Consider the following 13218-nt stretch of genomic DNA (forward strand, 5'->3'; position numbering starts at 1 on the left):
GAGCACCAGCGACCCTTGAAACGACCAAAAGCACACTACCCAGTCATTCTGCACTGGCTCAGCCTATTGTTGAACTGCTCCTTGCTGATGTCAAGGCTCCCTGTGTAGGATTTCATGAGTCATGGCATCAAAGGGTAAGCGGGGTCACCATGGGCATTTTAACTTCTCTTACGGTGATCTTCTGGTCTGGGGAAAAAGTCCCGGCTTGCAGCTTCCTGAACAGGCCAGTGTTATGAAAGATGTGTGCGTCATGCACCTTTGCGGGCCAGCCTGAGTTAATGTCAATGAAATGCCCACGGTGATCCACAAGCACCTGGAGAACCATAGAGAAACAGATCTTCCGATTAACATACTCGGAGGCTAGGTGGGCTGGTGCCAGAATTGGAATATGCGTCTCATCTATCGCCCCTCTGCAGTTAGGGAAAACCATTTGTGCTAAGCCAGGGAGCTTGTTGGGGCAGAAGTTATTTTTAATTGGGAGCAACTATTTTTGTTTTAAACCAATCTGCACATGCTTTCATTTGCTGTGGTGTGATGGAGAAATGGAGGGTGTTACACTTTTGATCAGAGCAACACAAGTGACTGATTATCATATATAGTTTCTTTTTACAGGTTCTTATTCATACTCATCATTTGTCTGTTTTTTGAAAAATGGATTTTCAGGACACCATGGCTAAGTTGGCTCTCTGATGCTGCTGAAGTCAGTACAGTGGGGAAGTAAGAAATGGATTTTATTAAGTTTATTAGCAGCTACAAACATGATACTTCAATGCTGGAAAGAAAGTAATCCATCTACACAATTTTAGAGGAATGAACATTTGGCTTCAACTACAGCTCATATGTAATATATAAAACTGGTTTCTCTATTAGAAGTCCTCTGGGGTCAGTTTTTACACAACCTTGATCAAACCAAGAATTAAAGTTTCAGCTGGCTTCCATTCCCGTACAGCAATATAATGTACATGCTTGTACTAGTGGTGTTATTGCTGCTACTCCTCTTCAGTATTTCCTCCAGCTTATCTTTTTTTCCTCCCTTCCCTTCTTTCTTTGAATTCAAAATTTCAGTGATTTTTAAAAACAGATAATGTACTATTAATGAAATACAGAAAAGTCAATCATATACATATGAGAGAATGAACCACTTAAAAAACAAGCATCCACACAAAACTATATATGGAATTGCGATATAGAAGAAAACATTAGCAATGGACTACAATTGTAAGGGAAAAATAGACTTCTAGGACAGATCATTCCACAAAAAAACCCTCTGAAGCTAAAAACAGTGAGATCCAACTTAAACAATACAATACCATAAAGAACCCAGGAAGCCATAGAGGGGAGGCCACATTAGGGAAAGCTGATCTTGTGAAAAATCAGGAAATCGGAAAAATTCTACATCTGCCACAAATTTCCAATGTGGCTGTGAGCCAGTCACTTTACACCTCTGTGCCCCTGTTTCTCCATCTGTAAAATGAGGATAACACACTCAAAGTGACACAGTGAGGCTTAATTTATAACTACAATGCTTTGAGAACCTGGGATGCAAGGTACTATCTAAATGCGAAGTATTGTTCTTGTACACCACATGCAGTAACCTTAGATAGTGGTGACATGTCCTGCCTTCCATGTTACTAGGCAAAAAGGGACTTGATTCATTTCTCACATGCACAGGGTGTCCATACTGCACCCCTGAACCAGTGGAAGCAGCTGAAGGCAAGATAGTGGTGTTGCAGTTGCTCTTGCCTTCCGACAGAGGTCGAGAGCTTTGAAATTTGTCCAAAGGCCCTGCTTGGAGAGGATGCTCAGGTGACTCCCAAATACCTTGCAATACCCTAACCCCAACCCGTCCCCAAGCAACTTAGAGCAATACCACATGGGTAGGGGCTCCAGTACTATGGGGATTAGAGGCAGCTCAAATCAATCAGCCTCATTAATATTATTTCAGGTTGTCATTGTTTCCTATGGAAACCACAGTTTCTGATTAGTGTAGGTGAGCGTGTGTAGTAGTTCCCCCCAAATCACAACATGATGGCTGAGAAACGCAGGCCGTACACAGATTGACAAAATGATGGCTCTGATATGCTAGTTCACTTTATCCCTAGGGTGTGGAAGCATCGGTAAATACTGATCTGGAAGCTAACCAAAGGAACAAATGAACAACACTAGAAATGACAAATAACGGAGACCACATCTGGATATTAACTGAGACAAAGCAAAGAAGATAGCAAAATTGGAAACTGTAGACTGATACTGCTTGTGCATGTTACACCAACTGATTATGTGGAAGGAATAATGAAATCCTATTTATCACTAGCTCTAGTACAAGAGGGAGATAAGTCAACTAATCAAGTATGCTGTCACCAGCTGGATACACTTTTGTGCTGTTCAGAAAATCAAACAGGTAGTTCTTGCTCCTTATCAGTAAAAGCAACCATATTTTAATATATGCTGCTTCACCCCACCCTGTTTGGGAAATGATTGATAAGTAAAATGATGATGCTTTAATGAGCCTAATTACACATTCCTTATTGTTGCCAACCAGCAACTCTAACATCCAGCCGTTTACTTAGTAACTTGCCCCTTTCCCCCGCCTCTTTAAGCTGACCAGCCTAATTATTCTTGTTGGTAAACCCCAATTTCACTTTTCTTTTTTTTAAATCCAGAATTACTGTAAATGGGTATCTTTGAAAGGAGGGTGGCAGGCAGCTTTTGGTACAGTGCTTACCAAGAAGCCCTTCATCAAAGGAGCCTTTGTGAGCATGCTCTGGAACGAAGCCAATCAGATCATCTTGCTGTCTGTCTCTGAAGAAAATTCGCCCCTGGTATGCAAGCCAAGCCAAGCTCTGTAGACAGGGTGACTGCACTCCTAGTCCAACCTGTCTTAGCTGAGTGAAAAAATGCTGAAGGGAAAATTACCTGTTTGGCTCCAGACTGAATTAACTTTTTAAAATACAAGTATGTTTATTATTTTCCTTTAAAAGTGCCTGCCTATCTAATATATTCATTAATGTTATCTGGTCACTACACTTGAAATATTATAAAAAAATGTGCAAATGTAATAAGGCTACAGTGCTTAGAGGCAAAGCAAGATGTATTTTCTAATTATATGACAGAAAACAACATTGTTATTAACAAATGATAGTACAACATAATCTTCTTATGTCGAGCTAGTCCACGAAGGGATGGTTTGTCCATCATATCCAGCTTATTGGTATAAGGGGGAGGCACTGATGTCAGCTCTACAATTCATAGGGCCACAAAAAATTCTTAACTCCAAACCAACTGTTACCACCCTTGATCCTGCTTTCAGAAATTTTTAATTGCACATTGAACAGTCTCTCCTCCCACACTGCTTTGTTTTAAGAGCCTGCTCTTGTTTCACATTGGGCCCCTTTCCTGCGAGGATGGTCAAGATTCTCCACTGAATGTAACCCTGGGATGGAAATCCACCTGCTTCTCCCCTCACTTCATCTTTGTCATCCTTCAACCATTTCCTGAGTCTCTTAAGGTGGGATTCACCTTTGACAGTTAAAACTGTAGGGAGAGAGATGAGAGTTTCTGTCTGTGATCAGCACTCTTTGGTCCTTCTCTTGGGCCAGCTGTAATCTTTTCTGCCTGTCCCCTGCAACTATCTCAAATTCCTTCCCACTGCTGCCACTCCCCTTTACTGCTTCCTCCTGCTCCTTGCATACTCTTGACTCTTTTGTTTCTCCTTTTAGAAACACCTTGTAAGTGCCAGACAGGAATTTCCTGACACTATGTCCTGCAAAAAGCAAGCGATAATGGCAGAAACAATAGAGAATTATGTCAGAAGAGTGCCCTAACAATACAACAGAATTTAAATAAGCAGGCAGCTTTGGTCTTTGGAATTTGTCCACTATAAATATCTCTTCTTCCTCTATTCGCATGTCTACTTTAAGTCATGTGCACTGTACTTTTAAATGAACAACAATAAAGGCGGATCATATGTCTACTTACATGTACAGTAAACATTCCCCAGAGCCATGCACACCACATTTCTCACTGCATTTTACTACTTTCCTGCTTCTGGCAGTACATAATCTAGAAGTTTTAAATCCAGGGATGAGTGAAATAAAAACTAAATGAAAAAACAACAAAAATGTCACTGAGATCCCTGCATAGACCCTTTTCCCTCCTGAAATATTACACCTACTCCAAATACAATGCAGGAAAATACAACTTTTAATTTCTAATATTGTAGGCTATGTCCAAAAAAGAGCTTAGAAACTGTCCTGCTTATTCCTTTATAAAAACATAAATGGTTCAATGATCTCTAATTTCCTTTCATATCACCAGCTGAACGAGCAGTCTGCCATGCTGCCTCTCAAAGCTGGACATAACCTACTGGGAGATGGCATTGCCTAGGGCGAAGGCCTCCAAGCTGTGGTCCATGGAGTACTAGTTGATGGTTCACAGAGCACTTACTGCTGGTCTGTGAAGAGCTGAGTGCTCTCATGGTGCTGGCTTTTTCCTCTCATTTCCAGCTGCTAAATTCCATTAAAAGTTACTACTTTCCTAATAGTAACTTTTCCACATAAGCAAATGGAAGGGGAGGTGTAGGCCAAGCAAGCTCTTCATTAAAATGTGCTCCACGGTACGAACAAAATTGAGGACCCCTGTTTATAGAGAATAGAACCTGGAACTGGGTTTTCGTTATGATTCTGACAGTGACTCCCTTTGTGCCTGTGAGCAAGTCACTGTCGTCACTCTATGCCCCAGTTTCACCATCAGTAAAATGGGTATTACCAACCAAATTAAGTTGCTGTAAGGCTTAATGAATGTTTGCAAAGCATATTGGGAACCTTCAATAGAAGATCCCACAAGGGTGCTGGCGGTTATTACTGTTATTACTGAAACAGACATTTGGATAGGAAAAAATACAACTTTTCTTCTAGCTTGTCCTTGTTCTTTTACCCTCCCTCTCACCAATTTAGGAGGTAACGATCCAAAACACTTTTCTTTTTTGCTTCACATGCCACAAATTCATTGTTACGTGCTGCGATCAGGTTGCCCTGTCCCTGACAGGATTACACCAACCTCTTCTTACAGCACGCTTCCAAACACTAAAGCATTAGTGTCTTTCTGGCTGTCCAAAAAAAGAGCAATCATTTTTGGCTGGTTTTTCTTCCTGTAGTCTAGAATGTAAATATCACTTTGGAAAAAGCATAATTTAATAAATTTCTTAGCCTTGAATTAGGACAGTCAGTGCCATACGACTCTGAATTCTGACTTGCTTGAGTTTGGAGGGCCCTTTTTGGAGCCAATCGTTCAGGCACATCTCATGACTAGGAAAAATAAAATCTCTCTTACATGCATTAATTTGTCAGAGAAATCAGTTCTCTAGAAATTGTCTCTTGTGCCAAGAGCTTACAGCATATATGTAAAAGGAGCCACGGACTAAGCAAACTACAGGTTGTAGATTATAGAACGAAAAATAATCCAAAAAGTTTTATATTAAAATACACAAAGAAAGAAACTTGGCGTCTCCCCAAAGGGAGAGATCTTTACCACCATAGTTTTCTATATCTCAGATGCAGTTTTCTAAAGCACATGCCACTTGTGGAGAACAATATAATAAGACACTGTTTTCCTGATAATGGTGCTTCTTGATTTTGCATTGCGTGGGATTTGCCATGCAGTCTGCCCTTGCAACCACGCAGGGCCAGCTGAGTTTTATGTGTCCCCGTGGGCACTCACTTAGTTTCTACCCCAGGGTGTTCAAGAGGGGGTAGGTCCAAACTTAACCACACAAGGGAATGGAAAACGTCCTCCACCATGCCTTTGAAAGGCCATTTGAACATGGGGTAGGTGATCTTAGGCTGCACGCGAGTCTGTCAACTGAGGGTGTGTGGGGATCCCAAATGATGAACTAACAGCTGATCTTAACTACCCCAATAAATATTTGTAATTTTACTTTGAAGCCTGGCACGAGATAACTTGAAGGCCTTAAATGTTTTACAGCCACTGGGGCAAGCACTCCTATTCCAGGCTGTGTCACTGATATACCAGATTCTCCTGGTTCAGGGCCATAAATCCCCAGGACCTGAAGGAGAGGAGGCAGAAATTCTGGGCATGTCCTAAGCCCATGACACATGCAGGACCAAACGCACACGTGTTCCTTGAAGCATAATTCTTGTGTGTCCTACGCTGGACATCCTGAGTAACAGCTATTATAGACCCTGAAAAGGAAGTGCACACGTGTAAACACAAAAGAGGACTATGTGCCCAAGAAGTGAGTGGGAGAAAGCTTGTTAGGGCACATTTCACTTTTCACCTACAAAGTACATTGGGAACATTAAGCAACTAATTGCCACAACTCTTTGTGAGGCAGGAAAGTCATCATCCCTATATTGTAGATAGGGAGACAGAGACAGAGAGACGTTAAGTGATTTGGCTAATGCTACAGGGAGTCAGCACCAAAAATGGGGTTAGAATGCAGAATTCCTGGCTCCCACTAGTGTGGTTGCACCACTGAATTATTCCTCTGCTTTTAGGCCTTGATCCAAAGCCCACAGCAATCAATTGGAGCCTTTCCACTGACTCCATTGAATTTTGGATCAGGCCCGTAATCACTTTAGCATGGGTCAGAATTAAAACCAGCTTTCCAAGATATGCCAAGGTATTTTCTGGGAGCTATTTTCCATCATATTTAATAATGCAACCAACAGAGATTATTTTTGCCAGTGTGGTGCAATTCTGTCAGAGATCTTTTCAGAGTGAGAAGAGGTTGATTGTTGAAATCAAGACAAAAAAAAAGGTGAGAAATGTAACATGGTTACCAGTAGTTGCCTTGGCTGGAGTTTAGGAGGTTGAAGAGTTATGGAAATCAGACACACTGTGTTGACACACCACTTTTGGACACAAAGCCATGCTTTGTGTGTTTACAGCGAGATCTTTTCCAAGACCCTATTCAGGAAAGTAACTGTAGCCATAGTTTGCTACAGCTCTACAGAAAGAAGAAAATGGTGTCACACACAACAGGCAACCACTCTCTGTGACCGTCATAGCCACTGATCCTACCGGAAAAAAAGCCTTATCTGTATGTCCCTAGTTATTTCTCACCTTTATTGCCTTAGGCCTCATCTACACTGGGGCGGGTGGGGGAGGGGGAAATCAATCTAAGTTATGCAATTTCAGCTATGTGAGTAATGTAGCTGAAGTCGATGTACTTAGATATACTTACTGTGGTGTCTTCACTGTGGTAAGTCGACAGCTGACACTGCCCCGTCGACACTGCCTGTACCTCTCGCCCTGGTGGAGTAACCAAGTCGACGAGAGAGCTCTTGGCGGTCAATTTATCGCATCTAGACTAGACGAGATAAATTGACCCCCGCTGGCTCGATCGTTGCCCATCAATCCAGCGGGTAATGTAGACAAGCCCTTAGACTTCTCCAGTAGGGCCTTTTGCCTTTTTAGTCTATCCAAAATGCTGCTGAACAGAACACAAGCTACCTAACTCCTTGCTCACTGCTCTAACCACAAGACCATGCTGACTCTTTATATATGACATTATATACTGGCAAATATCCAGTTTTTTTTTTTTTTTAAACGTATGCATTTTACTTCTTGGTGCACCATACAGCCATCACCCCTTGCTCTCAAGTGCCTAACACACACCAGGCACTGGCACACAAACACACTGGGAAGGAAAGAAAACAATCAGAATTCATCCTAACCATGCATACTTAGGAAAGAAGTATGTATGTATTCCCTCCACTCCCTGCTACCCACTGAGTGTAAGGCAGTTGTGTTGAACAATGTGTCTGAGATGATTAAGCACTTAATTTGGATGACCTGCATAACTCATCCATGTGGCCAATAAAACCCTTACATGACACTTTACCATTCTTCCCTGAAACTAATCTTTTAATTCTTGGGTATGGATGGCCAGGTTAGAAAAGTTATTTATCCATAAGAGAAATAGCTTGCTGAAAACAAAAGGAATTCCATGAGCCAGCACTTTTCCTCCACAACTGAGAAAATAAAGAAGGGTTTCTTCATGGTGTAATGTAGCTGAAAACAAATGGGCATAGCTAATTTTGGCCTGACAAGCGCATTTAGGATTCTCTACATTTCCCATGCAGGTCAGGCTTATCAGCTCACACTTGTTAGTGCAAAAATCTCCTTTCCTATCTCTGTTTCTGCCACTTCCCTTATCCTATCACTCTCCTGCAGTAAGTATGCTTGCTGGGCACTTCACTAGCCATTTAGCAAACACACTCATTCTGTTTTAGATAGAAAATCACATGTACACACAAATGACAGTAGACTTCACTGTAGTGCTTATCACAGAAAAAGGACAAGCCATTCTACTGTACATACTGTACTGCATGCTGCATCCCATGAAGATCTCTTCATCTGCCTCCCTTCTGGGAGCAACAGGCAGCATTTAAATTGCATACTTTAAAAAAAATGTTTTGTTCATACAAAGAGCAGAGGAAAAAATTACTCATAATGATTTATTTCTGCAAAGGGTAGTGTTTGTAATTAAAACATAAGAACGTCAATAATGGGTCAGACTAGGGTTGCCAGGTGTCCAGGGTTTTGGACTGGAATGCCTGGTTGAAAAGGGACCCTGGCAGCTCTGGTCAGCTCCACTGATCGGGCTGCTAAAAGTCCGGTCAGAATTACAGTGGGGCTAAGGCAGATTCCCTGCCTGCCCTGGCTCCGCGCGGCTCCCAGAAGCGGCCAGGATGTTTGGCTCCTAGGCGCAAGGGTGGCCACAGGGGATCCTCACGCTGCCCCTGCTCCGAGTGCCAGTTCTGGAGTGGCCAATGGGAGCTGCGGGGGAGGTGCCTCCAGGCACAGGCAGCAGGAGTCGGATATGCCGGCCGCTTCTGAGTGCTGCAAGGAGCCTGCCTTAGCTTTGCTGCGCCTTGGACCAGGAGCCACCACCTGGCCAGAGCCCGCACCCTGAAACTCCTCATGAACCCTAGCCCCGCTCCTGCCCCAGGTTGGAACTGCCTTCTGCACCCTAACTCCCTCCTGGAGCCCTCACCCCAACCCTGTGCTCCAGCCCTGAGCCCCCTCCTGCACCCCAAACCCCTCATCCCCAGTTCCATCCCAGAGCCTGCACCCCTAGCTGGAGCCCTCACCCCTCTCACACTCCCATCCCCGGCCCCAGAGATCCTTCCTGCATCCTGAACCCCTCATTCGTGGCCCCACCCTGCAGCCCCAGCCAGAGCCCTCAACCTCATCCTCACCCACACCCCTGCCCCAGCCTGGTCAAAGTGAGTGAGGGTGGGGAAAGAGCGAGTGACGGAGTGAGGGGAGCATGGAGTGAGCAGGGGGCAGGGCTTCAGAGAAGGGGCGGAACCTCAGGGCAGGGGTGAAGCAAGGATGTTAGATTAGAAAGTTGGCAACCCTAGGTCAGACCACTGGTCTAGCTCAATATCATGTCTTCTGACAGTGGCTGGTGCCAGATGCTTCACAGGGCAATTACTGAGTGATCCATCCCCTGTCATGCAGTCCCAGCTTCTGGCAGTCAGAGGTTTAGGTATACCCAGGGCGTGCATCTCTGACCATCCTGGCTAATAGCCCTTGATGGACCTATCCTCCATGAATTTACCTAATTCTTTTCTAATTCTAATTTCTAATTCACAACATCCTCTGACAGGTCTCCCACGTTGACTGTGCATTGTGTGAAGAAGTACTTCCTTATGTTTGTTTTAAAACTGTTGCCTATTAATTTCATTGGGTGACCCCTGGTTCTTGTGTTATATGAAGGGGAAAATAATACTTCCTTATTCACTTTCTCTATACCACTCATGATTTTATTTTATTTCATGTCCCCTCTCAGTCATCTCATTTCTAAGATGAACAGTCCCAGTCTTTTTAATCTCTTCTCAAATGGAAGTTGTTCCATATCCCTAATCCCTAATAGTTTTGTTGCCATTCTCTGTATCTTTGCCAATGCTAATATATCTATTTTGAGATAAGGCGACCAGAACTGCATGCTGTATTCAAGGTGTGGGCGTACAATGGAGGCATTATATTTTCTGTTTTATTATCTATCAGTTTCCTAATGGTTCCAAACAGTGTTAGCTTTTTTGACTGCTGCTGCACATTGAGTGCATGTTTTCAGAGTACGATCCATGATGACCCCAAGATCTCTTTCGAGTCATAAAAGGTAATTTTCACCCCATCATTTCATACGTAGAGTTGGGATTACGTTTTCCAATGTGCATTACTTTGCATTTATCAACATTCAAGTTAATTTTGTTGCCCGGTCACCCAGTTTTGTTGAGATCCCAACATAACTCTGCAGTCGGCAAGAAATCTACCCCATCTATTCTAGGATCAACCAGGGATCGAACGTTTTGAGTTCAAAGTTCTGGCTCATTAAGCTGCCTCACCAGTGGATGGAGTGCACTCACTTGTTCATCAAACACTTTCCTTTCCAAAGCAAGTGAAAGGAAATAATGGAAACAAATCCTGATCACTGCCTTTGCCGGGAAAGAGGATGCTCTGAAAACCCTCATCGTTGGGACATTTCTGGGAAATTTGACTTACAGGAGGGACTGGATTGAGTTTTACAATGCCTGTGCATGGACTTTTTTGTTCACACTAGATCAGGCAGAAAGTGGTAAAGGGACTGTTCTGGTGATGGGCTATATTTGGCCCTGACCCAGCCACTGAAATACCTGCTGGAAGTGTCACACATATAGGGAGGTGATATAAAGAGTAAGAAGCTGCAGGAGAAGCTGCCCTGTTAGGAGGAAGACATTTCTTCAGACTTCAGCCAGCCTGTGAGGCAAGGGGAAACCAAGTCTTGTTTCACAGATGGTTGGACCACTTGGGGGGTTGGAAAGACTGTCCAAATCTCCGTGAGGAAGGGGGAAACATTGGATTAAACCACGTTACAGATTTTGTTTCTCTAAGTCATTCTACAGTGTTTTTCCACTGGATGAGTGGGAAGGGCTGACCATAGCTCCCTAAGGAAAGAGAAGGCCTAGAGATGGCCTAGGTTGCTTTCTGGAACTGACTTCTGCCCAGAACTGATCCAGAGCAACGAGCCTTGGTTTAGTTCTTGGATGAAGGAATATTTCTCTCTTTCCACCCTCTCCCCCATCCTCAACCTTGAGGTATATTAATTTTCTTAGCTCCTGCTGCAGCCCATTTGGCCTCTATTATTATTATTTACTTGCCTTTTTCAGATTTTCTTTTGGGTGAGTTTATATCACCTCATTGTATAGTGCTGCTGGCATTTAAAACACTTTTCTGTCATCCTCCCCTCACAAATTTGTTACCAACAAGCATTTCATCTCAATAGGGAACAAATACCCAAACTAAGGTGAGAGAAAAGCTCTTGCTCATTTTGCATGTATAGCAAAGGACCACGCCGATTGAGATGAATGTAAAACCTCTCTCTCTTTTTCCAGGTCTAAAGGAATGCCAATGATTACATTCTGCTGTAGACTTTGAAACGTGATAAAGGAAAGGTATGTAGCAGGCACAAATCATGATACCTGGGGCCATCACAAGTTGTTTATATATTTACACAAATACTCTATGAATACTTTATGTGGAGTAGTTCTAATTTATTTCATACACTCAACTTCAGGGGAAAAGTACAATCAGTTGAATAGGGAATGACAAGGGTTACACCACTATAATAATTAGGATTTGTGTCTATACAACGAGGGAAAAAATGTTAGCTTTTTTCTTAAGCCTATTAAATGTGTGAAATTTATCTAAAAGTTAGGATTCAGGTTCAGAATATTTTACACTTCTTGATCCCCTAGCAAATCAGACATTTTGAACAGATGACTACTGTTGGAACTCCAACCCCACATAAGGCTATTTGGAGTTTATTTAACGTCACATTTAAAGCAGGACTTGTTTCAGATGAATAGGCAAATCATTTAGAAGTGTGCGTTTACAAGGTCAGAAGTCACAGCAACTGTGCACATTGTCAACTTATTCAGAGAAAATTGTGTAATCAACTTAAAATAGCAGTTACCCTTTACCTTGACGGTCAAACTCAAAGTTCCTGTATGTCACCACACTTGGCTATTAATAACTCAGGAGGAAATTTAACATTTTTCTTTAAATTAAATAGTGCAAAGTGGGGCTAAGGCTGAATTCAGATGTGCTCACTCACCTCCCTTAAAGGCATATGGGATGGTTTGATTCTAAGTAGTCTCTCTCTCATTTAATTCTTATCCCCATTCTCCCAAAAATCCTCACTGACTTTGAGTGAAGGTTGCTAGATGGTATCACCCCCCAATACCAGCTGTAAATGCAAGGAAATAAGCAGCTAGGGTCATTCAACACCCTGTCTTCACTCCACTCATTTACGTCTTGCATTTGGTTGGATGCAGCACAAAACGTCTGCCACTGATGCTCAGCCCTTTTGCTTCATCTATATCAGGGTCTCTGTGAACCGTGGCAACTTGTGACCATGAAGCTAGTGAAGAGTGGGATTAAGGACTATCTTGAGGACAGAGGACAAAGAGTCCAATCAAAGCATGAGACAACGATAATGTAGGAGAGGGAGAGAGAACAAACTTATCCTGGAAACACAGATTCCATCAAACTAAAATCAGACTGTTAAAACTGGCCCTTCTGTTCAATGCTCTAGCTCGTTAAATGGAAACTAATTAAATTCTGGAAATAATGAAAATATACCTTCCTCCTGCCAATAACCCATAACAGCTTTAATATTTAGCACAACATGTGTCAGTTAATTGATAACAGTTCATTTTATCCTAATATATTGCTTGCACTGAATAGTGCCTTATTCTGCATGGACTCCCATTGAAGTCAACAAGATTACTACTTTTGGAGTAAGGCAATAACCAGCAGGAGAAGTGGTATCAGAATCTGGCCCTTAGGGAGACATTGCTTAAGTTGCATCCATTTACTCTCTAAAAGTGCATCCTGTGGGGATAAAAGTTTTGTTTGCTTGGAATTAATTATGGAAAGTCTTCGTCTCTAGTGTGACCAGCTACTCTCCATTTGCTACCTCCATGCTTTTCACTTTCCCACTTTTTAAAGGGTTTGGAAATGGCAACAAAAGAGAGAATCCTTCTTTGTGGTTATTCCCACAGTTAGCTACATGCACATCTGGATAGAGTTTCAATAGTCCACTGTTACTCAAACAATCTGCAATCACACAGACTGTGTAGTCAACTAGCAGCCCAGAGCGTATAGCTTTTCATTATTATGTAGCATACAGTACACACCATATACAAA

At 42.6% G+C, this 13218-nt stretch overlaps 1 protein-coding gene across 7 annotated transcripts in view; it reads right to left on the reverse strand.

The window, feature by feature from the left end:
* VTI1A (vesicle transport through interaction with t-SNAREs 1A) overlaps positions 1-13218 on the reverse strand; it is a 362693-nt gene that overhangs the window by 63168 nt on the left and 286307 nt on the right. The window contains exon 9 of one of the 7 annotated variants that reach the window (XM_043519146.1): positions 443-1464. The exons of the other annotated variants lie outside the window; for them this stretch is intronic. Within the exon in view, the coding sequence (XP_043375081.1) occupies positions 1437-1464 (28 nt within the window). The 3' untranslated portion in view covers positions 443-1436. Of the gene's footprint in view, positions 1-442; positions 1465-13218 lie in introns of those variants that run through there. 7 annotated transcript variants of the gene reach the window in all.

Source organism: Dermochelys coriacea, chromosome 7 (assembly GCF_009764565.3).
Source record: "Dermochelys coriacea isolate rDerCor1 chromosome 7, rDerCor1.pri.v4, whole genome shotgun sequence".
NCBI classification, from domain to species: domain Eukaryota; kingdom Metazoa; phylum Chordata; order Testudines; family Dermochelyidae; genus Dermochelys; species Dermochelys coriacea.